Consider the following 27,572-nt stretch of genomic DNA (forward strand, 5'->3'; position numbering starts at 1 on the left):
GTTAGGAGCCATCGCACACAATGATAATACTACGTGGCAAAGGGAGATTCAATTCTTATCAGTTTTTCGAGATAAAAAGGAGCAGCAGTAGCGAGTTTATCGATTTTTTTCCTTTTTGACTTATCTCCGTCTAGATTATGCCTGTCTTGCTTCAATTTTTATTTTTATTATATTGAAGGAGAAATTTTGCTGCCTTATGTAAGGATAAATAAACATGAAAAAGCAAAAAATGAACAAAAAGCTAAAGAAGGAATAATCTGGATTTAATAGGAAAAAAACGCAACAACAAGTTATTGTTGGACTTGGGATTTATTTTTTTTTTGTGAAAGTCAAAAGCTTTAAAAGTTAACAAAAAATTCAATTTTTCAATTGAATTGAATCTAGCATCAGATACAATTTGATTATTTTAAAGCTTTCAGAGTGCTTTTACATATAAAATATTCATATATGTTTGTTATTGTTTTTATTCAATTCCTATATATATTTTTGTTTATTTATTGTTTTTTTTTTGTGAAAAATGTAAATTGATATCATCTGCTAAAAGCATTCCCGCTTTTCGTTGTTTGTTCAAAAATGTGTGTGTGTGTTATGAAAGGGGCTTGTCGTTCAAATTTTGCAACATTTTCGATGTTACAACCGAACCTTAGGCAAATGCGCGAGTTCCCATTGATATTTTCAATAAATTTTATTGCATTGCGATACCACATCAAAATTCATAATAATAACTTGCCGCTTTAATATCGCAGACAGATAGATATAAATTTCAGGCGATTTTTACCATTAAAGGCAAAACTGCAATGAGGATACGAGCGATGTATCAAAAAAGATCAAATTTATGAGTATTGAAATGATTTTTTATTGTTACTCATAAACATTTCAGCCAGATTTGGATCTGCACATGATGCGTTCTGGCATTTTTTTATTTTTATGTAAATCATATTATTGATTGCGTCGCATTTGATCCTGCCTACTCGTGTTGCGAGTTGTAAAATGAGATTTATTGGTTATTTTTTATGTGATGACTGACTATTTTTTTTTATTGCAAAATAAATGATTGTCTCGTCTCTATGAGTTTATATGATATTTGAATGGGAATGGCAATTATGGTATTTTAATGTAGACTTGTTGAATTCAGGGTCAAGTGACAACTTCTAAAGCTTTTTGACAAATATTGGAAAGCAATAAATTTATCGTCTTTATGAAAAGCAGCTGTTGTTAAAGTTGAATGACATCTAGTTAGGATACAAACAAATATTAAGAGAAAACGTTTCATGTTGTATTTTAGTATTATTTTTTTCTAAGGTGTTACTTTTTTAAAAATATGAAATTGAATAAACATTTGTCTGTCTGTCAAACCTATTTAATTTATATTATATGATTTTTCTTTATTTTCAGGTAATTTCAAAGTAAAATCAAGTCGATGATTATATTTGGTTTTGAAGTTGAGTAAGGTAAGAACCTTTCCAAAATAAAAATATAGGAGGCCAAACTTAAGAGACCAAATGCAAAGATAAGTCTATCAAAGCCAAATCAAAGCTAAATTTTATTTTCGTAAGTACAATTGATTAAAACCTCTTGCCAGTACTTGGGTCGATACCTTTTAAAAATTTCGAATACAAAATACATCGAATTGCATACATGTAAACTCAAAAATCTTGAAGCTGTTAAAATAGTTTTAGTGTACATAATAAGTACGAATCAATTAGCCATTAGAAAAAAAAAATAAGAAAAGAAAGAAAGTCAAACAATGAGACATCACGGTTGACTCATCATATCCGTTCAAGACTTTTTCTGTTTTATAAACTGCTTTGAAATCGGACTGGCATTTTTTTTTACCAATAGGTTACTTTGATACATCACTCTAAGATCGCAGCTCTCAAAAATTAGAGCGAAAATATAAAAATATTTGTTCTGTTAATTTTTAAACGAGTCTAGAAATGAGTCCAACCTAAATTTCTGCTGGGGCTTATTTTGATTTTTGTAATAAAACGAAAAGGCTTAAGTAGGTAAAGATATATTAGGATTTCATATTTTTTTAAATGCAAGGTACTCAATATCATTTGAGAATCTTTGTGTTTATATAACTTTAAGTCTTCAAAAAGCGCTCAAGTCAATATCTAAAAAAATCATCTACAATCCTTTAACTTTTTACTGCTCATTCAACATCAGTAACAATAGTTGACCGTTTTTTCATCTATATTTTCATTTCAACTTATTTTTTGTATTTCTTTTTTTTTCATATTTACACATATTTCCTCTCATAAGCAGCATGTTAAACAATCTCTATAATAATAATGGAAAAACCTTTTCCTATAAAGATATAGAGAGGCGGCTACATGGCATTTATTGTTATTGTAACAATAATATTTCGCATTGTTGTTTGAAATGGCATTTGGTTGCCAAGGCTTTATTTTAGTTTAGTTTGTCAAGAGTTTATTTATAGTAGTAAACAGGTAGTTGATTATTATTTTTTTTTGTTCTCTTTTTTGTTTGTGACAAATGATGCTGTGTGTTTGATCAATTTGTTGTAAATATTTTGCTTTTAATCATGAAATGTGGAAAAGGGAAAACTCATTACGTGTGTTTCGGACGATGATGCAATAAACATAAATTACTTAAAATAATCACCTTTATTTCATTTCATTTGTATTTATTGCCTTTGTGTGTGTTACACATCTGGAGGTGTTTAAAAGGTGCAATGGATTCCATTCTTCGCTTTTTATAATTAGACGTTAAATACTCTTTGATTTACGATAATGGTTTTAATTGCTACTCTGGCGCGAGTTGAACGGAAGGTTCAATTACCTCAATCCTTCGAGAAATTCTATGTTACCGCTCCGTGCTTGAGGAAAAGCCATTGTTTTATATCATATTATGTAGTTGAAGTCTTGGGATCGTTTTTTCTTGCAACAAAGAGCCGTAAGTGTAAGAGCTTCATTAAAAATGAAAGCACTTGAAAATTTACCACATAATAACAATGATTTCTCTTCGTCTCAGCCCGAAGAGAGAAAACGAGAGAAGCACTTGACGTGTGTTCTGTTCAGTTCATGTTAGGTTATATTTTCAAGATGTAGCAAAAAGAAGAAGTAGTAATAATAATAAAAGCAAGAGCATGCTCAAGTCGTTTCTTTTCTCGTCGTCGTCGGTACACCTTTTGTGATGCCTGAACCACACATAGCACAAAAACACAAAACAACACACAAAAAAACAAGAAGAACAATATTTTTGTTATTTTTATTCATTTTTTCCGTTCTCTTCGTGTCTAAAATAAAAGCAGCATGTTAAACAAGAGCATGCTCAAGTCAAACATAAATTACTTTTCACCTTTATTTCATTTCATTTGTATTTATTGCCTTTGTGTGTGTAACACATCTGGAGGTGTTTAAAAGGTGCAATGGATTCCATTCTTCGCTTTTTATAATTAGACGTTAAATACTCTTTGATTTACACACATGGTTTTAAAAGTTGAACAAGAAATTACCTCAATCCTTCGAACAAATTTTTCCGTGCTTGAGGAAAAGTTGTTTTATATCATATTTTTATTGAAGTCTTGGGATCGTTTTTTCTTGCAACAAAGAGCCGTAAGTGTAAGAGCTTCATTAAAAATGAAAGCACTTGAAAATTTACCACATAATAACAATGATTTCTCTTCGTCTCAGCCCGAAGAGAGAAAACGAGAGAAGCACTTGACGTGTGTTCTGTTCAGTTCATGTTAGGTTATATTTTCAAGATGTACAAGAGCCTTTTTCTTTTCTCGTCGTTCCGATTTTGCCTGAACCACACATAGCACAAAAACACAAAACAACACACAAAAAAACAAGAAGAACAATATTTTTGTTATTTTTATTCATTTTTTCCGTTCTCTTCGTGTCTAAATTTGCAAGAGGCCGTATAATTTTTGTTTTGAAGATAGCAACGCTACATTTCTAACTGAGTTTGCAGATATTTTTTGATGCTTGAAGGAAAACTTTTCTTCTTTCATTTTTTATTATTATTTTATTTTTTTGTTGCTTTGTTTTTTTTTAGAGAAAAGCACGAAAAGAGGATAGTTAAAAATTTGCTTCTTCGTGAAGAGCAAGGAAAAATTTTCAACACTCACCTGCTACTTGTAAAGTGGCATTATTACTTCGTACCACCCCTAGTTCGTTCTTTGCTTCGCAGACATAAACCCCGCTGTCGTTTTCTCGTCTAGAATTTACGACCTGTAATTTATATGAATGAAAAAAAAATTTTTAGATGAGGTGTTGCTGGAATTATTTCGTGAAGATGATGCTTTTTAAAGAGGAAAACGCGACAAGTTAAAATAAAAAATTTTCCTCGTCTAACACTTTACAAACAAGGACTTTTTTTTACTATTTTTAATGCGCTCGTATTTCCAATTCTGTTTTAACATTTTTTCCCTCATCGTCAACTCTTCGTTCAAGAGCGAAGGTAGAGAGAAAATTGTTAAAAATGTGTAAAATTAAAGTGCTTCAAACACTTTTCTATTGTATTTACACCTTCAAACCTTTTTTTCAAGAGAAATAACGACGACGTCGACGACAAAAAATCATGAAGATGAATAAAGGAAACAAACGAGGAGGAAAAATGCGACGAAGGGAAGAGGACGACAAATTTAATATATTTTTTAGATTGGATTAATTTTGTTAGCGTAACATTTTTGATTCTCTAATGGTGTGACTTGTCTCACTGACTGAAGCAACAACAGAAATAACAACAACAACAACATAAGTGGTTAAAGAGCATCCTCTGGCAAGGAACAAAAAGCAGGTGCGTACGTAAAAAAGGCACTTCATGTGATCTGAAGCGTGATTATGTTCGAATTTAGTTGCGTTTGGAGGAAAACCGGAGGAAAAACAAAGACACAAGGGAGTTTATCCGGGGAAATGATACAAACGCCAAATGATAAATAGACAATAGCGGAGCGAAGTACATGCGGAACGACGACGACGATGGAAGATTAAGGTGTTCAAATAATTAGGTTTCTTTTACTTTTCTCCATCACAGAAAAACATTTATGAAGGGGATTTATTTATGATAATGCGCGCCACGCCGACAAAAAAATAAAACAAAATAATGTAAGAAACGGAAACAATCTGCTGTGGCGCGTGGAAGACATTGCACATGGATTAAATATGTAAAACGTCGGACGTCAGGAATAATAAGGAGGAACAATAACCGAAATTACATCGAGTAACGAGGGGAAATTATAACTTTAACTCAATTTGATTCATGGCTTGTACCTGACAAAATGCGCACCATTGAACATTAATTCTTGATGTTACATGTCAAACGCGGAGGAAAAAGGGGCGGAAATATCAGAAATCAGTTGATGCTCGAACAGCAAAAAGGGGTTAAAGTTGAGTTGGAAGCAAACGTGAAATTGAAGACAGAAATCTGGAGGGAATTGGAATCAAAATTTTCCTATTTTTATCCCCAAAATCTATATCCAGGTAAGCCTTTAGAAGAGTTTGACAAAAAATTGACAAATTTTCACTAAAAATATTTTTTTTTTGAAAAATTTGATATTTTTATGAACGAAATTTTAGTTTCAATTTAAAATTTAAAGATTTAAAAAAAAATTTTTTAATCTTAAAATTTTTATTTAGATGAAACATTTTTTTTAAATCTTTGAATTTTGAGACAAAATATTTATTAAATATTTTTTTAATAATTTTTTATTTTCAAAAATATTTTTTAAAGCCTTAAATGATCAAAAACTGGATTAAATTGTGGTTTTAATTAAACAAAACGAATCCCTTTAAAAATTTTCAATATAAAAAAGAGGATAAGAAACCTTAAAAAATCCTCTCTGTTATTTAATTTTGTCTCCAAATTTACTGTGACTAAGACTTTAATTTTTATTCCCCACTTATTTATTTTTTTTCATCATTTTTCATATTCCGTCATGAAAAGATGAAAAATCGTGACGAAACATGATGAAAAACTAGAAAAATGATGAACCGAGCAATGCGCTTCATTATTCCATAATTTTTATCCATCCATACTCGTCACTCTCTCGAATTAATCTCACACCTTTACTTGTCACAAACGCCATACGAAACATTAATCTTTTATGACCAGACATTTCGAGAGGGTTGACAGTTAGCCACTGCGTGTGCTAAAGGCAAAAAAAAACACAAAAATAGAAGAAAAAGGTCGACAAAAACTTTTTGGGGTTTACTATTGTCCGAAAAAAAAAACAGACAAAAAATTACGTGAATGGGAAATAATCTCAGTGATAATAAATAAATTCATGAGTGTCCAGAAATAAACGAAGAAATTCCCTCGGCATCATCGTGCGATCCTTGTTGTTATTTTTAGATTAAAAAAAAAGAGTAAAAACAAAAACTTACCCGTAGAAAAAATAATCCCTCAGCCAGCTGCAAGATGCGATGTGAGGTTGAAGTGAGATCAATGGGCTGTCCATCTTTGTACCACGTGAGAGTAGGCGGCGGGTCTGCATCTGCTTTGCAATTTAACGTCACAGGTTCGTGTCGTGCCACAATTGTGTCTATCGGATGTTCCATTATTTTGGGCGCATACGAAGCTAGAAAGAAAATTAGAAAACACGGAAAAATTAGGGTTAATTTTACACTTAATTTAAAATTTCTCGTGTTCAAAAGGCATTTTTCGGGCAAATGATGACACATACAAAAAAAAAATTATAACAACAGCTACGGGATCACTCAGGCATGAAGGCGAACGCAAACAATTTTAACCAATTTCAACCACAAGGCAATTAAAGACTGTGTATGTATGTTTAAAAATAATAGACGAAAGGGTGGGCGTAGGTGCGTGCGGTTTTCGTACCACTTCCATTCGGTTTCCTAATGTTTTCTAGTCAAACTGTTTTGTTTTTGTTTTTTAGAAAGTGGCACAAAATATGATTATTTGTGACATTAATTAATTTTTTGGGGAACTGTTACGAGTTTGAACGCGCTCTGTGGGATGTTTTTCCATTTAAAACGGAAAATTTACCGAAACTCCATCGTTTCTGTCTTTTCCTTCGACATTTCCATTGAGTTTTATCCTTAATGTGCTTGAAAAAACACTAAAAACCGAGCAACCGAAAAAGTTTTGCTCAAACAAATAGTAATTTAAGTTAAACGAATAAATGAAGAGCAACATATTTTTGTGATTAAAAATTATTATGGTGCCGTATTTTAGTATACGGTACAGAAATACTTTTTCACATTAATTCAAATGCAGTCATTTCGTGAAAAACGACGAGCCATAATAAAACAATAAGTGATGATTAAATAGATAAAAAAAAGTTTTTGTATATACGCAAATCGTTTCATTTCCCCCCTTTTTTTTGAAATATTTTCTTCATTCATGACAGACCTGTGATTGTTTCTGCGGAGAAACAGAAGAAAAAAACTTTTCAGTCATTTATAAATTTAAGTGTAGTGCCATTAAAAGATATGCCTTTAACGAGATTCATTAAAAGGACTGGCAGTGTGACAAATGTTTCTGATTTTTTTCAAGTAAATTTCATTTTAATTGAATTAAAGTAGCTCGTCTCGTGCAAATGATAAAACGATGAAAAAAAAAGAGACTAAAGCCCAGACGGAAAACAGTTGGATATCAAGTAATATTTAAAACCACACGAAATGTTCGGTAGAGCAGCAAAATAATGCGAGAGCACTCTGTATAGATTTGTGGATCCCATAAATTTTTTGTGTATGAATTCTAAAACAATCCACAGACAGTAATAAATTTAAGCAGAATAGAAATAATAAAACCTCTTTTCTCCTAGTTGATATCGGTTTCGGGTTTGAATGTGTTGCTGAACCGCAATATTGCTCTCGATACACACACACACTGATGCTCCCTTTCTCGATAGCAGTAATACTTTTAACAATAAACAGATATCATTTAGTTAACCAACTTGAAAAGTATTTCGGATGAAGTTTGGGAGGATTTTCGGTGTTTGTGTGTGTTCAAAATTATGTGAAATTAATATTTTACAATGGTATTTATGTGTAAAACAACGATAATAACTGTTGTCCAGTGTCATTAGGGAAAATTGTTTATGAGAGTTTGCAGAAAAAATGCCTTTTAGTGAAGCAGAGACGTAGACATCCCCAAAAATCAAACGGGGAAAATCTCTTAAAGTAGTAAGTTTTTTATTATAAAGTAAAATTTTTTAGGTAAGTAAAAAAAGTAATAAATTTATAATTATTATTTTTATTAAAATTACTTTATTTAAAATAAATATTTTTTATGTTTTTTACAGGCGAAATCGTGCTCATAAAAATCAAAGGAATTACGAATCTGTTCATTTATTGGACAATGTGGATGAAATTTAATCAAATAAAGATTCGGCGAAACCCACATTATAGGTTCATAAGTCAGTTGTGAGAGAAATTTTTTGATTGAGTCAGCAGCTGTCCTGTAAAACTAAAGAAGAACAATAGCCAAATATAAAAAAAATAAGATTCAGAAACAAATCTATAAATCTTGTTGCCATAGCTCGCTAATAACATCTTAAAAAACAGCATTGGAACTTTACAATCTCTAATTAAAAACACTTGATAAAAAAAATATATCACTTTGATGCCTGTATCAATTTTTACCATATTTATAAGAACAGCCTGATTTCTCATTAGATGTTCCGACAAGCCTCTAATGAATCACGATCCGCCGTCAATTGATTCTTATCTCTACGACTTGACGTCTATAGAGATAAGATGATTTACTTCACTCTCAGTTTACTATTTACCTGATGATGGTTACGAATAAAGACCGAAACTAGTAGTAAAAAGTAAAAATAATGTGTTTTTAACAAAAAATAAGAGAAATTAAAAAGGTGTTTAATTTAAAATAATCATAATTAACGATTTCTCGAGCTCCAAATCAAAAATTCTTAGCCAATCGAATATTCAATTCCATTTTATGAGCTGTTACGAATATTATCGATATACCAATTGCAAAGGTACCAAAGTGTTGTAGTAGAAAAAATGTAAAAACATGTTTTGGTCGATTTAAACTATCTTAAACTCAAAGTTAACTTATTGTTTATATCATTTATCTAGAAAAACTATAAAAAATTTAACTCTTACCCAGTGAGAAATAGAATACTTTTCTTGATATCACTGTTCCCACGAAAATAAATTTTAGCTACGCCACTGATCGGACAAAATTCAAACAAAAAAAAACATACTAAATTTATGGAATTATTTAATGTAATCAATAATGTCCATGTATCGCTGATTTTTAGGGTTGCAAGACATATTTTACAATATTACATAGTACAAATGTTAGCTAACAAAAGTTCACTTGAGTGAAAATTTGGACATATTTTTAGATGTTGTCAAACAAATTCTGTTCATTTTGAACGATTTCCTGCTAAAAAGAGTTCCTAAATGATCCTAAACGATGATAATAAAACCATCAAAATTCATTTTCCGTGTGCGCCATGTCCTTGTGTGATGTAATTTTTACACTCAAACAGTTTCCAACAGCAACACGAAAGCCCTTTCTCCAAACATTTGTTTTAATGAAAACATTTTCACAGCAACTTTTGCAACCGTATACAAAAGAACTCTAAATTAGCACAAATTAATTTCAAAACTTTCGCCACTTTCAACAACATTGCATTATATACGTTGCATGGCGAGAGAGTCGCATAGAGTGAGAAGGAGCGACATGCAGGGGAACACTAATGTGTTTCCAAATAAGCCATGAAAATGCTTTTAACTATTTTATTATTATGCATCGTGTGGTGTTTTGCATGCTTTTGTCTAGTATGGCGGTGACGACGCGTAACTATTTTCAATATGTGTGGAGGGAACGAACGCACTTCAGGAACTTTGTGAATGTTGAAATTCAGCCAAATATTTGCTTGGTGTCTCATTTCTTGCATATTTTGTATAGTTTAATAATAAGAAGAAACAATAAAATTAAAGTTAAAAACAACATGTCGTGGATTCGTTCTTGCTTGTCTACGTCGTCGTCGTCTAAGTTTTGTAGTTTTTTTCATTAGGACTTATCCTTCTTCGTTGTTCAAAACTGTAAATCCAAAAGGAATAAGTTTCGCAGGAAGTTTTTCTTTTCATTTTTAGTTAAAATATTCTTTTCGTGTGTCTTATTTATTGCACTATAAGAACCGTTTTGGCTGCAAAAAAACGAACACACAAAAAAAGATGATGAATGGTGTTTGAGGCACGGAAATAAATAAGGACGTTGTCGTCTACAAAATCGTTGTAAATATTTTTATTACGTGTCTCTGATTGTTTGGATAAATATATAACGAAGAAAACAAAGAACGGATAGTAGTTTTTAAGTTCGTAATAAGACACATAAGGAAAATGAAACTATTTTGACACTCGTATCAGTTGTTTACGATTTTTTTTGTGTACTTTGGAGAAATATGTTGCTTAAATTGCAGCCATTAATCATACTAAACTGAAAGGAAAGGCTTTGTTGTTAACATTTTTTATTCGATATTTGATGTTGCCATGTGTTTTATGTGAAACGGAATGAAATGACACGAAATAAACATGTTCCTTTTCTCGTTTTTCAAGTTTTTTTTTTTCAAACAAAGCTTTATAAAAAATTAAAACTCGAAATCTATCTGAATTTTGTAACGCCATAACTCAAGTTTTGCTTCAAGAATCTATTTTGAGATTTTTGTTCTTTGTCAGGTTCAGCTTCAAGAAGGTTTTGGTTTAGGTTATTCGTGGAAACTTAAAAAAAATGTTCACGGGTAGAACGAAATCTACGGGTCCAATAATTTCATATAAAAATTTAATTTTTGGGACTATTTTCGTTCGTTTTAAATATTTAATAAAAAAAATATTTTTAAGGTTTGAAGAAATGAAAACTGCTTGAAATCCAGAAAAAATAACTTTTTACAATTTTAAATTAAGCAACAGTTAAAAAGTTAATTCAAAAGAACAAAAGCTCTTTAATTGTTCAAAGGAAGAAACGCATTACGAGCTTTTCATCACTTCCTTAACCAACTTTTGTACAAAGAAAAAAGTTTCAAAAGCGATAAAATATGAGTTTATGTGAATCTTACTTTGCTTTTTGTGCACAAAGGCGGCAGGTAGTGTAATGAATAATTCAATGTTGATAATTAAATTCACACATTAACAAAAGTTTTCATAAATTTAATTTCTTTAAAAGCATACAATTGCTCACGCATGACACACATATGAGGCACAGGAACACAACATTTTCATGAATATTTTATGGCAAACACACTTTTCGACAAAGTATTTTCTAAACTTACTCCAGGCAGGCAAGCAAGCAGGAATAAGCTGGTAAGTAATGGTAACTAAGGATTTATTTTGCAGGTATATGCAGTAGAAAAAGTTTTTTCATTTTACATGAAATGAAAAACCGGAGCTTACTTTCCATTTATTAAACATTAAAATGATGAAATTTTTTTTGTGACGAAGCATCATGTTGAAGCCTTTTTTGAATCTCTCGTCATTCAATTTCCCCGATAAATTTTACATTTTATTCAAGTGAGTGATAAATAATAAGGACACCTGTCAATCTATAAAATGCTTTCCATTTTAAAAATTACATGTAAAACCTCTTATCTGCCTACTTTTTACATCAAATCTGACTTTGCCATCTTTTAACCGCCACCTACACGCAACCGAATCAACAACACACACACACACACGCCTTCGAGCTATTTGCAAATTTAACTTTTTCCTGTCTTTACATTCGGTGTTCAAACATAGCAATCGTTGTCGTCACGTAACACAAATATATTTCTTTCCGTTTTATTTTTGTTGGAAGATTTTTGTTGTTTTTTCAGAGATTTTGACTCGTGGAGTCGTGGTTGGTTTGTCAATCGTATCGTTTCCATTTAAAAGGCATCGTCGACATCCATCAGCGCTCTCGTGAAGCCTGTGATCCAAATAAACAGTCTGCTTTTTACGTATGTTTAGCAAATAAAACGTCTCAAAGTGTCTTCGATGAATGTTAAACAGCACAAAAACTCATCGTTTTAACGGCGCGCCTTTTAAAGAACGAGAGTGAGTGATTCTCGAGATTTTTAACGTTATTATGTCGACAGAGTAAAAATCAACATCACTGATACGCATCACCCAAAAAAAATAAGGGTTCTTTACTCTTTTTTCTTCGTTTTCATCAGATGCGATCTCATTTTTAAGAGGGTATGAGTTAACTCGCATGTTAGAAAATTCAGAAAACGAAGAAGAAAAAAAGTTAATGTATTTGCAATAAAATGTCGCCTTTTATACGCTTTTTTGCACGTTATATGTCTCATTTTAATCGAATTTAGCCAAAAAATCTAAATGGCAGTAAATGCTTTTGTCGTCGTTGATAGCGTTCTCTCGCTGCTGTACTTCAATTCAATTTCCAAAAATTATGTAGATTTTTTTATGTTCTTGTTGTTGTGACACTTTCCCTCGTTCGCATCTGAAAACATTCCGCAAAGTAACATACGAGAAAACTCATTTGGCTCAGTGACTTGTTTTTCAATTTACTGCGATGTTATCGTTTGTCGAGTCAGTGCTTGCGAGAAAATGAAATAAACAATAATTACGTTACTTGAGGTGTGTATGTGTTAGTGTGTAGATGAAGAAATGTGACATAAAACTAACAATAAAGGCAAGCAAGCCCAAGTCGGGTAATTACAGAAATTTTATGAACAATTACAGTTGTTGTTGTAGTTGTTGTGGTAAAAGTGTGTCATAAACTACATGAAACTGTGAAAACTTGAAGTTTCGCAATAAAAAATTTTGGCAAGACGAAGTGCGATAATATTTTAAAAATTAATTTACAAAAGATGAGTAATCTTAAGTCAAAATTTTTCTTTACATAATTTTTAAGAAATTTTAAGATTTTATTAGAATATAAAGATATGGCTACAATTTTTTCACCCTCGTTATACTGTTGAAAATGCAAACCAAATAGTTTTTCATATTAAATTGATATATCTAATAGATATGAAATATAGAAATTATACTAAAAAACTTTCTACCACTTTATATCAATGGTTATTCAATATTATGGTTAAGTCGTAACTAAGTCTGCCATGAATAAAAGTGTCACAACTACCATGATTTTATAATTGTTAAAAAGTCTTCATACAAGGAAAATACAAAATTGAGAAGAAAATGAGTGCCGCTTGAAGTTATACCTGAGATGAAGAAGAAGAGTTCATAGCTCAAATTAAGGAATGGGATATGCAAAGTTTGCAAAATCATTCTGCTCGCTTAGTTCCAAGCACAAGAGGTGGGAATATCTTGGAGTTTGCTGGGTTTAGGTACACTAGACCAAGTGTAAAACGAGATCATTCTGCAAACAAAAATTACAGAAAACTTTAACGAAGAAGAAATTTTGAATTACCACCTCCTGGAGGAAATGAGCTTTCTAGATGATAAACAGTTGCAAATTCGAATGTCCAAACTGTTTTTTTTTTACTCATAAAGTTACTCATAATGTTATGGGAGACCGATATAACCTCGTATTGAAAGAAAAGTTATTGAAAGCACTTTTAATTTATAAAATAAAATTATTGGTGCCTTTAGTTAAATTTCTCTAAAGTAATGGACAGGAGTCCTATTGTACTTCATTCTGTGAAATCCTAAGTTTTCTTACTAAACGCCGGGAATGGGTCTTAGCTTTTTAACTGTTCAGCTCTCTTAGAAGGTCCCAAAGGGTTCAAAAAGATCTGAGTAAATTTTGAGCACGATTGGAGTTAGAAAAGTTTTTCTTCATAGCATTACTTCCCGTCATCTAATACTAGATTTTGTAAGTTGTCTATTTAATCACTTCTTCTGCGAAACATTTATTTTTCACACTTCCCAGTTGAAACGTTACAGAGTGTAAATAGCCTGTGCGACAAGTAAAATTATTCCACTTGTATCTTCGAAAAAAATGAAGCAGTTGGGCGGCGCGAAACCTTAACTAATTTGCCCATTTAAGTGACTTATTAGTAAAAATTTCCTTCTTACGAGCCAACATTAAGCAATCATCGCATGCTTTCCATATTTCCTTCCAATTTTTATTACTTTTCTCCATCGTGTGTCGACCGCAATATTGAATAATGTTTACGACTAAACCGGAAAGGAACTATTTGAGTTACATACGTTGCCACAATAATATTCAAAATAATGGGTACTCATAAGGGAATCATCGTCTTTCCTTTTTTTTCGTTGTTGTTTGTTGCGAGGAATGTTAATATTTTTACGATGTCATTATGTTGTTGTTGTTGTTTGTTTTGATGGTTTCCTTATTATGCAAGAAATAAAATTGGAAAAAAATTACTCTCTCTTTTTTTATATTTATCAAATAAGTGACTGGTACGAAACTAAATTTTTTATGATTTATATAAGGCGACGACGACGACGAACGAAAACTTATTATTATGAATTTTATTACACCCGAAAAAAAAATGGAAAATATTATTATTTATGCAAAATAAAGGGGAGATTGGTGGTTTTCGATACACACACACACATAAATCGATTTGAATAATGATGGACTGGAGAATCAAAAGTCAGGCATCGACATCGTTTGATAAATAATTTATTAGAGTGTGCCGGCAAAAGTAAATTTTGGATACGTGACAGACAGTCGAAAAATATCAAACAAACAGTTCTTTTTACAGCGACTAACAACGACTCGTCTCGAATGGAGGGAATTGTGTTTACAATAAAATTCTCTTTATGTACTTTTGGTAAATTGAATTACGATACCGGAAAAGTTTTCTCGTCCACTACTTGCCGTGCTATGTGAATAAAAGGACAACGACGACGACGATGAAAACGAGAACGTGCGAATAACGAGAAAATCTACCTCAAATTTGTCTGCATTATGATATCAAACAATGGCATGTTGCAGAATGGCACACAAAAAAGGGACGAAAATAAGCTTAATTTAATTATCAATGCACTTGATTTTTGTTTCTTCATTTACGGTACGATTCGTTTTGCAGATTTCAGTTGATGATTCATCCGTAAATTAAGAAATAACATTGCGCAAATTAGGCGGCTCACCCAAATTTTGATGAATCATTCATTAATTCGGCCGGATATTCCGCCTTCATTCACCTTTTTGTTAATTTCAAATTTTAACAACGTCATCGTGTCATTAAAGACAAGGTTCCCCTTTATGTTTTCATTTCACGTAAGTTTATTTTTACTTACAAAATACAAAATGGAGCAATTTTCAATAATTAATAATTTAATCGATTTTCTTGTTTTTTTTTGACACGTATGAAACTAGCTGGAAGGAGGTCCCCTTCGAGACTTTTATTAACTGCTCGGGCACGCACGTTTCAAAAACATTAATAATCACTTAATGGAAACAAAAACAGATGATGAGAGTAAAACCGGGACACGTTGTCGGAAGATAAGCACAAAAGCAAAATCAAGATAGATTTTCAATTAAAAATGAAATCTCTGTGACGTTATCATCGATTATTATTATTATTTTTTTGTTATTAAACGTCGCGTCCAATAAAAATTAAAATATAAATGAAGGAATCGACCAACCATTATTACATTTTAAAACACATTATTAAGTCGTAAACGATGAAGAAAACGAAGACGGAGGAAAAATCTCTTGACATTTTATTAACGCTGCTTTATTATTATTCCATTATGACATAAAATTTTATAATATTTTCGCAAGACAAGTAGACAAGAAAGAAAGAAAAGAAATCATTTATGCGCTATATTAATTTTTATTGTTTGACTTTCTCTGTGATGATAAATGGATTGTTTTAAAAGTAAAATGAACAATCACGAGGACACTGCGTGAAAATGGAAATTTAAGGCATATTTATTGTGTATCGTTAAAGTTGGAAACAAATTATTTTATCATAAAAGTGAAGAAATGACTGGGATTTTTTTTATATTTTTTTAGAAACTGAGAATTTGAATGAAGAAGATTTTCATCGATTTTTCTATTTAAAAAACCATAAAATAGACGAGAGACAAAATTTTACAAATTTTATTAATGAACAAGCTGTTTTTAGGTTAAAGTCTTTAGAAAAATATAATTTTGATTAAAAATTTAAATTAAAATAAATTTATTTAAATAAATTTAAATTTATTTTAAATTAAATTAAAAATAAAGTCCGATGCCCCATTTCAATGAATAATTTTATTTTATTTTTTTTGGATTCATTTTAAGAAATTTAATTGTAAATTTTTTAAAAAATTTTTTAATTTTTATTTTAAAATTAAATTTAATAATTTTAAATAAAATATCTCCTCTCAAAAATTTTTTTCATTAAATCTGTATTTATCAAAAATTTTTTGCTGGAATTTTTTTCACAGATTTTTTTTAAGAAAGCCTAAATACGTGATTTTCACTAATTAGAAAATTTAAGATTTTTTCAGATTTTTAAATAAAATATTTTTGAAAAAAAAAAAACTTTGATTTCGGATTTTGCCCCAGATTTATTTTTGATTTTCAATTTGGAGCTTAATAAAAAAAAGAAAAACTTTTAAAAATTTTTGTGGAAAATTGGAAAAAAAAATTAAATTTGTTTTTAATTTTTTGCTTTACTTCAAAGTCACTTTAAAGCTTAATTTATTTGTGACTTTTTGACAAACCTAATTTAATTTGAAAAAATGTTTGAAAATTAAAAAAAAATCTCCATAAAAATTTAAATTTTTTGATATTTCAGAAAAATCGATAAGCATCAATAACGCGACGCCCCACTTTCACTAATAAATAATTCCTTTGAATCTGAAATCCAGCCAGACACGCTAATTTCCCAACTTTTGCTATAACTCATCGATAAAAGTTCCTCCTCTCAAAACAATTATTTGATTGCAATAAAAAAATCGAATCCCGAGGAAAGAAAACATCAAACAAAAATCCCGAATCGAAAAAGGAAAAAAAATGCGAAAGCTCAGTCAACCACAAACTCAGGACTGAAATTTATATTCAAAACACGTTTCTGGTGCCTTTTTTTGCTTTCCTTTTCTTCCTTCATCAGAGAATATATTTTTCCCATTTTTGCCTCATGCTCCAAAACGACAACTGTACAAAAAGCCATCATCTGTTAAGTAGGCTAGTTAGTGCGAAAAAAATAAAACGACAAAAAAAATATGAAAGACACACACACACATTTCATGAATGCAAAATCTTTAATTTATGATACCGTTGAGCCTTTTGAGATTTAAAACTTTTCGTCTCGTGTTGTTGTTGAGTCTGAGCGTAAGAGCAAAAATGTAGCGATTTTGTATCAAATAAAATTTCTTCGCAAGAAATAAAGCAAAAAGTAAAGTAAACAGTATTGTCAAGGGTGTTGTAAATAATGAAATTGTATAACTGGGAACACTTGAGCCCGAAAATGGCATGTAAGATGTGTCAAGAAATTCGTTCGTTCTATTTTCGCAAGATTTTAATCGTTTTCTGGATTTTAATGGCGAAAATTCAGATCGATATAAAATTTTGCCATGAGCGAGATTTTCACGCCATCAACTCTGAAAAAAAAATAATAAAAGTTTCTGACGATTTTCCAGACATTTTGATAAAAGTTTCACCACACAGTCGATATTTTCACTTTTTTGCTTTGTGGCTTACTGAAACGACTCCTTCTCCCATAGCGGCTTGACGTCGTTTTCTCCTATACGAAACATGCGGCTTTCTCAAAACTTTCTTTAAAGAAAAAAAAGGCAACAAAAGTTTTTAAATAAAATATATCGTTTGTGTGTCTGTGAAGGCATGTATCAATGGATGATGTTGGTTGGGTGTTAATGCGCGTCTGATGACGTTGAAAACGACGGAAATGATACTAAACGACCGATGTCAATAAAGTCTTATTAAATTATTACGTCTAAAGTTGCGCTGTGAGACGAGAAAAAGATTTACTGTCGGAAAAATTTCCGTATACTAAACTTTCGTTTCAGACGCAACATGAGCGAATGTCTAAAAAAAATAAAATATAATCACTGAAAAAACAAAACGAAAGAGGAGGAAGAACTCTCTGGCACGCCGATGGCATCTGTTCAATTTCACACGATATATATAAATACAAAACAACATGTTTTTAAGCTTGGCAAGTATTTCAATGTTGCTGGCAACAAAGTGTACAATATTAGCAGAAAAACAGCAACAGCAACAACAACAACTTTGCTTTGTTTTCAGTATATCGCAGCGATAATACAGCGATGCGGCGTGCTACACCAAAAATAATGATATAATTTAACGGGAAAAAAACATCAAGTTGGTCATGCTTGTGCAAAATATGCGATTAATAAGTAGCAAAGTGGCAAAATCATAGCAAAATGCTTGTGAATGATACGAGCATGTCTGTGTGAGTTATTAAAGTTGGATTTTGTGGGAAGGGCGGCGAACGTGAATTTGGCAGGAATATTTAAAGTGCTTTTGTTTTTCAAAAACAGACAGATTAATTATTGAATAAAATAATTTATGTTTCAATTAATTTAGATTTAATTCTTTTTTTTAGGTTTTTTTTAAAGTTTTTAATTTTTGAGAAATTTTAAATAAGTTTAAAAGTTTATAACTTTAACTAAGTTTTAAGTTTTTTTGAATAAGAGTTTTAAATTAATTGAGAAAAAAATCCTTTAAGTTGTTTTTGACATTAAAAAAATAAAAATATATAAATTAAAGAAAATAATGTTAATTTTAAATTTATAAAAAAAAATTAACTTTCATTCAAAATCTTTATATTTTTTCAAAAATCTGTTTGAAACCACATATAAAAATTCAAAATATCATCAATATCTAGAAAAAAATTTTTTGGCCCAATACACATTTTATATTTTAATCCTAATATACATTTTTGTGTCTTACTTCATACAAATTCAAATTTTTTGACCCAGTTTATATTTTGAAATTTTGAATACATATTTAAAATTTTTACCAAATTTCAAAAAAAAAAGACAAAATATTTAATATAATAGTTAGATGAAAATTGGAGGTACAATCTGAATTTGAAATTAAAAGAATATAATTATTTTTTTTTTGATATTTAAAAATTTTAAATTTAGATTTTGTAATTTTCTTTTAATTATTTTCAATTTTTTGCGTTTTTTGAAAAAGTTATTTTATTTACTTGATAAAAATTTTGAAAATGTATTCGAAAATTCAAAATATGAGCTGGGTCAAAAATTTGAAATTATGTATGAAGTAAGACAAAAATTTGTAAATGTACATTGGGATAAAAATTTAAAATGTGTATTTGACCAAAAATTTAAAATTGTTAGAAATTGATTAAATTTTGTATATTTATATGAGATTTTGAAATCTTTTAAAAATAAAGGTTGCATTTTATATTTTTACCCCAATGCACATTTAAAATTCCATACTTCAAAGTTTTTGAAATAAGGTTAATTTTTTAAAATTAAATGTAAAATATTGAAATATGGTTGCATCATTGTTCAAACAATGACCTTATATCGATTCATGCCAAAAGCCTCATTGGGGTGCCTCATCCCATTCTCCGAAACACATACGCCATTCATGAGTTAATGACCGAGTAATTTTTCATGCTGTACATGGGTTTTTTTACTGTTTTAAACAACAACATGAAAAAAAGATTCATCAGCTACATAAAAAAAAATATGTAGCTAACAACGCAAAACAATAAAGAATGGGAGAAAAAACTAGGAAAAACACCATGAAAATCCAGAACAATTAATTACAGTTTGGTTGCTGTTTGGCTCAAATCCACGTCGGAGCAGCATACACATGCCAATTATGTCCGTTCTGTGTGTAAGAGGATTTTGCGAAACAATTTACAGTGATTTTCTCTTGTTTCTGGATTCCTTCGTGCGATTGCGGATGTAAGCGCAAAATCAATATATTTAGTTGCATGCCACCATTTAGGGCAACAACAACAACAACAAATGCAAGAAGACAAGGTGTTCAAATGTTCATGTTCGTTATGTTGTTATTTTCCAGCCATAAATCACTTTGTGAACGAATCTGCTCGTCTCCGCCATCTCTCTCCGTCGCGCAATAATGAAACAGTTGTTGTTGTAATAATAATGAATGTGTGTGTGCACTCGCGCGCTGCTCAAATATAACAAATTAATTACATAGCAGCTACATTTCTCGCATGCCAGTCAGACAACGTGCTTTATTGATGATTATTTCGACCCGGCAGCAGCACGAAAAAAGTAACACGTTAAAACTATCATAGATCCTCATCATCATTAAAACATTATCACTCACTCAGTAGATGGATGGATGACTTTTTCCGCCGTTTTTTGTGCCTTTAACAGGGCAAAAATGGAAGAAATTCCATTAATTACTTGTGTGATTTAAATGGCGTTCGTTTATGGGTCATTTTGGAAATGTCTCCCCATGTCACAAATAACACAAAAATCAATTATAATTCTGATCGAAAACAAAAGTGGAGCAAAGTCGTTAATGGAAATCGTTTCTCACAACATTCATAAAACCGAAAAAAATATTTATTTATTTCGTTATTGCCAATTTCGCACATAATCGCTAAAACGGCTGCTTCCATGATAGATTTTTTGTTTGTATTTTCGCTCCTGAACAATTCTCGCAGTGACCATAAAAATAATAATAAAAGCAATCGCCAATAATAATCATAATAATATTTTTCCTTCTCTTCGAGCAGAAGCCGAACCGCAGAAAAACGACAAAAACAACATTTTTCTTTATTTTAGAAATATTTTTCTCATTTTCTGTTCTCTTTTATCCGGGAAAAAACAAGAACAAACGGCGGCGTGTCGATCAGAAAAATGCATAGAAACGTTCTCTCTTCGTTTTTATTATTATTTAATAGAAAACTTGGGTTATTTTCATTTATAAGGCAATCATCATCATCGTTCTTGAAGTGGTCTGTTTTTTCTTCGCTTTGCTTTTCTTCTTTTTCAAGCGTTTTTTTTTTTGCATAAATGCGAAATGAAATAAATGAATAGTGCTTGTTCGAACATCATTTGGTGCACAAGTCATTTTTATGGGCACGAGACGAAATAAAAGTTTATTACACTTGTTTGGAGCAATGTCATCGTTGATTATGCGAAGAGGACATGGGTGGCCCATAAATGTGTGAAATGACGCAGTTTAGCATTGACTTTGTGAACGTATTGTGGATTTAATTTTTGAGGTGTTTTTGAAGAGGTTTTGATTTAATTTTTTTGTGAGGTTTTTTTTCTTTCAAAATAAAAACTAGTTTTCAAATATCGATTTTTATTAGTTTTTTGTGAAATTTTTTAAAAAATTTGTAAATGATTTTTAAATTAAAATAAAAATCTTTAAAATAAATTTTTTAAATTAAATCTCTTTAATTTTTCCGGAACGTACGCATTTTATTTTGACAAGTTCGTTTGACTCATTTTTATTATTTCTTTAGTGATACTTTAAATTAATTAAAAATTTCAAGAAACTTTTTATAATTATAATTTTTAACATTTTATAATTAATAAAAAAAATTGTAATATTTAATATTTTTTTTATCATTTAATTTAATTATTTTTATTTTATTTTATTATTATTTTATTTATTATTTATTTATTTTTATTTATTTTATTATTTTATTTAATTATTTTTCATTTAATTAATTCGCAATTAAATTTTTTTCACGATTTTTTTTCGCTTATTTTCACAAATTACTTACACATTTTTCTCTAATTTTCGAAAAAATAAATAAAAATCGATGTTAATTTTTTTATAAAAATAATTAAACAATTTTCCTTTTAGAATTTTTATTATTTTTTTTTTATTAATAAACAAAAATTTTATTTATCTGAAAATTATTTTTAAAAGAATATTTTAAAGATTTTATTTAAAAAAAAAATAAGATTTGTTTTATTCAGGACTCTGCATTGGGAACTAAAAAAAATTTTCAGTTCACGATAAATTAATAATTTTTTTTTTTTGAATTATTCGATTTTTTGAAAGCTTTTCTGTTAAAATGGACAAAAATTTAAAAATTTCCGTTAAAATCAAAAATTGCCCGAATTAAGTCTTAAAATCACAAATTGCAACTTCAACACTCTTACCGAGCAATGTCCAGTTAATTCAATTTTAAACATACTGCCGCACCTGCACTTTTTTCCACATATTTTTTAATCAATAACGCAAGCCTTGCATTCATTCTGGTGCAAGAAAGAGATAACCTGGCACCAAAAACATGATAAAATAAGAAAGAAACGAGTTAGCTGCACACAAAAAAATATGAAAACGGAATCACAATTCATTATGATCTATGGAATTTTGCATATATCATGCTTCTTCTTATCCACATTTGTACAAAAGTCTCGGCTACATTTTGCATTGCGAGAAAAAATTTATTTGCCTGCCTTGGCAGTATTTTTCTGATAACAAATCACTATGGTAGGCAGTTTTCCTTTTTTCCTTTATCATGTTTTATTATATTTTTCCCTTTTTACCATTCTTTTTTCCCGGCTTGCTTTTTTTTGCGCCATTCATGCGTTAAATACCGAAAGTTAGTAGTATATAGTTTTAGTGATGTAGGCACGGCAAAAATCGGTTGAAAGGAACATTTGCTCATTATGTTGCCCGTTCGTTCTCTCATGAATAGCTTCTTAGCTCATTTATATTATTGATTTTTCATTTTATTCGTTATTTCATTAAATTACTTTGCTTTTTTTGCATTCTTCTTTGCACGGACCATGAATAGAAAAGGCATGCTGTGCGCAAAGTTTTTAATGATCCCTCATTGAATTGATTTTTGTGAATAACCGTTCGAAGAATGGAGTTAATTTAATTCAATAGACCATGCGAGATTTGATTTTTGTTGAAAATTTCCATTGAAAAATTACCTGGAATGAGAAGAAAAGAAAAATTTCGTTTAGTAAAAGGCTTTGAACCTTAATCTATGAGAGAATTTTCGTGCAGCACACAACAAAAGAGAAAATAACGCGTAATAATTATCCCCAATTGTATCTGTCTTCCAACTCGTATCTTCGCATCTGCTTCGCAAAAACACGAAATTCGAGCAAAATTCCCCAAATCACAAAAGAAATTTTCGTTCATTCATCGTCATCATCATCTTCCCATCATCATTGTCGACGTTCACGAAAATGATTACCTGACTGGAATATAATCACTTTCGAGCTGGCTTGGTGTACCATCGTCTTAGCATCTCTTATTACAAATCATTATTTCTTGAGATTTTTGTTTTTTTTTTCGTCTTCTTCCTTGTTTTTCGTCATTCAATATCTCGGCGATGACGATAACGAGCAGCGATGATAGACGAGAATCTTTGTTTCGTGCACACCATTAATAAACATTCAACTCACATTTAGCAAACAATCGATATTAACAGAAAGACAGAGAGAGAGAGAGAAAATAATGAATGATGTAAGCTTAATAACAATCATCATCATAATATGGCAGATTCAATTTCAAAGTCATGTCATCAAAATTTTGCGTTCCCTCACTTTTTTTTTCGGAATTCTATTTGAATTTGCGCGCTGTTATTGTTCTCAATCAATCAAGAGGATTAAATTCAGCCATGTGAAAAATATTTTATTTTTTTTTTCAAATTCACCTCTGTTTATTTTCGCGTTTTGTTTGTTGACTATGCGACAGGAAAAATGTTAATTTTTAAAAATATTCGTCTTTTGTTCATCTTTTGTGAAAAAATTTTCAAAAGTTTGATTGAAAATTATACTTTTTTGATTGCGGCAGGATTTTAGGGGGATGTGGGAGTGTTAATCAACAGGCATCAATAAAAAATATCATGAAATTAACGAAAATTGTTTACGACTTGCAAAGTAATTTTCCTTGAATTTTCCAGATTTTTTGATATTTTTTGCTTTAATGCCTTAAGGCCTTTGAATAAAAAAAATATTTATGTAAAAAAAGCTTTTAGCTTGCTTTTAGCAAGAAAAAATATTAAATTAAAAAATATATAGTGTGTGAAAATCCAGAGAAAAAAGGATAAATTTTGGTAAAAAGAGATTATTTGAAAAAGGGATAATGAAAATGTAACAAAGGATTATCAAATATGAAAGTTTTTGTGTACAAAAAAAAAATAGGAACATGAAAAGGAATAGATAAGCTTTTGTCTCTATTTTGGGATAAAAAATAGAAAATGTTAAGTTTTGTGGAAAAAATTTGAGAAAATCTCTAGAGAAATATTTCGCATTAAAAAAATATTTCGTATTTCTAAAATTCAGTCCATTTTATTTTATTTATCTAATCATCTTGAAAAATAAAGTTAAATAAATAAACTTAATATTTTAGCACATTTATGGTTCATTCCATTCTAAACGGAGACGAAATCACAAAGTATATAATTTCAAAATGGGTACTAGATGTTCATCTTTATCATGCAAAAATAAGAACTTTTTGTTCTAGCGAATTTTTTCTTTACCTGTAAAATTACTTTGAGCCGGCTTTCCATACAAAATTGACTTAAAATCATCAAAAATTTTCATATTCAGTCCATTTTATTTAATTTATCTAATCATCTCGAAAAATAAGTTTAAATAAACAATTTTAATATTTTAGCATATTTATGTTTCTTTTCTTGTTCAAAATAAATAAATAAATTTGTTAGAGACATCATTTTATGATTTCATACAAAATTTGTTTATTTTATGCAAAACTTATCTAAGTGTGATTTCCTGCCCTTAATCTTTCGGTTTCTTAGCCTAAACAAATAACATCTTAAATTGTTTATTTTTTTTAAATTTCTTTGTTCGCTCAAATTACTTATGCGATTTAGAACGCTTGAAATTTCAGTCCATCCTAAACTTTCGTTCAGTAAAGACGTTTCAAGTTCATTTATTCTAAAAAATGATTAAATTTCAATTTTGTGCCGTTTTAATAAGCACTTTGCTGATTTCAACTACTTTTGGTGTCGAAGTCCAATGTGAAAATAATCATAATGCGTGTGTAATTAAGTCTCTAAATCTAACAAGAGAAAATTATGAAATCGAGTTGAAAGTATCTGAGCCGAAAAATATCATTGCTCTTTTATTTGAATCTGGAGTTCAGGCGCCAATTTTGTCATCTGGCATTTGTGAAGCTCTCCCAAATTTAAACATGTTCATGGATGTGTCTTCAAGTGCCATTGAAGAAATTGAAGAAAACGCCTTCCGCAAGTGCAATAATTTGGAAAATCATTTGGATATCAGTCGTAACAAGTTGCGGGAATTGAAGCCGGAATCGTTCCAAGGATTAAAAAAATTGAAAAATTTACACATGTCTTCTAATAATTTGTTTGACTTGGACATCGCTGGAATTCTTGAAAATATTCCGCATCTGAGAGGAGTTAATTTGGATGACAATAACATCAAATGCAGTCGATTGAAGGAAATTTCATCTTTTTGTGACGAAAAAAATATTCAACTTTTCAAAGGTTGCACCAAATGCAGAGTAAGAGATTACACTCCTGATGAAGTCAACGGGATTATGTGCTTGTCCGAAAAACAGTGGATTCATGAATTGTCAAAGGAGTCACAAGAATTTCAAGGAAAAACTCTTAACCATGATACGACTGCTGGAGAACTGAAACCCATCGAGAAGGAGCTGGTTGTAGTGAAAAATGTCATTAAGGATTTGTTGACTTCGTTTGAAAATTATCAAGCAACTATTAATCAAAAATTGGTCTCTTTGGAGAAGAAAATTGTTAATCAAAAAGCTTATTTCAAATTATTTTAAAATTTTTTTACATTTTTTTTTTTCACAAAAATGTCCAATGAGATTTTTTTGTATTCTCTTATAATTTTTAAAACTTTTTTTTCATAATTTCTTTAAAAATTTTTTATGAAATTTTATCAATTTTTTTAAATTTACATTTTTTTAAAAATTATCAAAATATAAACTTAAATATAAAAAATATTTTTTTTTTATCACATTTATATTTTTTAAAAAATTTTAATAAATATTTTTAATAATTTTTTAATAAAAAATATTTTTTAAATTTATAAAATTTTTAAATAAAATAAAAACTAATTTTTTACCAATTTAGAATTAATTTTTTTTAAATAAAATATTTTAATGAAAATAAAATAAATAAAAATTTAAAGTTTAAATAAAAATGTCTTACACTAAGACGAAATGATTTTATGACTTTAGATAAAATTTGTTTATTTATGCAAAACTTATCTAAGAAAAAATTACGATAATTAATATCTGGTCCATGTCTTTTGAATCCTAAGATATCGAATTGTTTATTTTTTTCCTTTGACAATTTCATCGAAAATTAGACTTTTTAAATTATTAGTTTGCTCTCAACTTTCGTTCAGCAAAGACATTTTTAGTTTATCGTGAAAATGATTAAATTTCAATATTGTGCTGCTTTAATAAGCATTTTGTTAATATCATCTACTCTTGGTGCAGAAGTCAAAAATACGTCTGGTGTTCGCCGAGTGTTACAAAGAAAAACTATAAAAATGATTTCACGGCAGAATCGGTTCCGGAATATTTTCAATCCTTTTCATTTACACTTGGAGGCAGTTCATTTTTATTTCGTGAGGCTCTATCAAACTCAGAAAAGCTTTTTGATATTTGGTCAAGTACATTCATCAATTCCAATAATATGGAAAATCACCTGTATCTCAGTGGTAATAAGCAGAGGATTCACGAATCATCCAAAGAGCATCAGGCTATCGAATTGGAAACAAAAATATTCTTTTTTAAAGTTGTTGCATATTTTTTGAACCTTTTGTTCTATAAAATGATAACAAGATTTTTTAATTTTTTTTCATAACATTTCGTAATTTTTTTCTCATTTTTTTTTAATTTAAATTTTTAATTTAATTTATTAATTTAATTTTTAAATTTACAATTTATGTAATTTTTCAAAAATTTTTCTAAATAAAAATTTTTTTAATAAAATATTCCATTCTACAAATTTTTCTGTCCATAAAAACTTATCACAAACATTCTCAAAATTGAAATAAAATTTAACCTAAGATTTCGCCTAAAACAACATCACACAACAAGTTTGAGAGTTCAACATGAGTTTGTGTCTAACAGATAATAATAACGATATGGAAATACATTTATAGGCAAAAAAGTTTCGTCTGTCGAGATAATATAATCATTATTATTAGATCCATTTCCGAGAAACAAAATTAAGTGATAATAAATGTGAAAAGTTTATTTTATGAGGTAAGGTATCAGGTAAGGTAACGAGAAGAGTTATTTATTCTAATTCTGATTTAAACTAATCCTTTTAAATTATAACCCGAGGCATTATTTCACAGACACTTGAGCATAGCAATGTCCTCCTATCTCGTTCTCATGCAAAAAGATATAAATAAAACTTTTACTCGCTCGAGTGTCCTCGTTTCGTATTATTTAACAAAATTTACATTTTATTCTACTTTTTTTTTATCGCAGGTCAGCTAGAGTTTTCCTCTCTTTCTCTTTTGACAAGACTTACAAGCATAAAAAAACAGTCTAACTAGTCTCTAGTTGAACAGTCGTCGGTCACTTGATGCAGCAACATAAATTTTTTTAATTTAATTTTTCAATTTCAATTCAGGAAAAAAACAGAGAGCAATAGAGTTCAGTACATGCCAAGGTACGATGGAAAGGTAGACTACCTAGTTTAGTTGGGTCTAGTTTAATTTTCGTTTTGCATTTTTTGTCGCATTTTGAATATATTTAAGAAAAAAATTGTCTGTCCTTCTAAT

The 27,572-nt window shown here is 29.7% G+C and overlaps 1 protein-coding gene across 1 annotated transcript in view; it reads right to left on the bottom strand.

Moving 5' to 3' along the window:
- The window catches only part of LOC134828590 (protein sax-3), a 54,857-nt gene that overhangs the window by 9,055 nt on the left and 18,230 nt on the right, over nucleotides 1-27,572 (bottom strand). The window contains exons 2-3 of the mRNA XM_063841569.1: nucleotides 6,357-6,550; nucleotides 4,100-4,202 (exon numbers count right to left, since the gene is read on the bottom strand). Coding sequence (XP_063697639.1) covers nucleotides 4,100-4,202; nucleotides 6,357-6,550 — 297 coding nt within the window. The remainder of the gene's footprint in view (nucleotides 1-4,099; nucleotides 4,203-6,356; nucleotides 6,551-27,572) is intronic.

Source organism: Culicoides brevitarsis, chromosome 2 (genome assembly GCF_036172545.1).
Source record: "Culicoides brevitarsis isolate CSIRO-B50_1 chromosome 2, AGI_CSIRO_Cbre_v1, whole genome shotgun sequence".
In the NCBI taxonomy this organism is placed as follows: domain Eukaryota; kingdom Metazoa; phylum Arthropoda; class Insecta; order Diptera; family Ceratopogonidae; genus Culicoides; species Culicoides brevitarsis.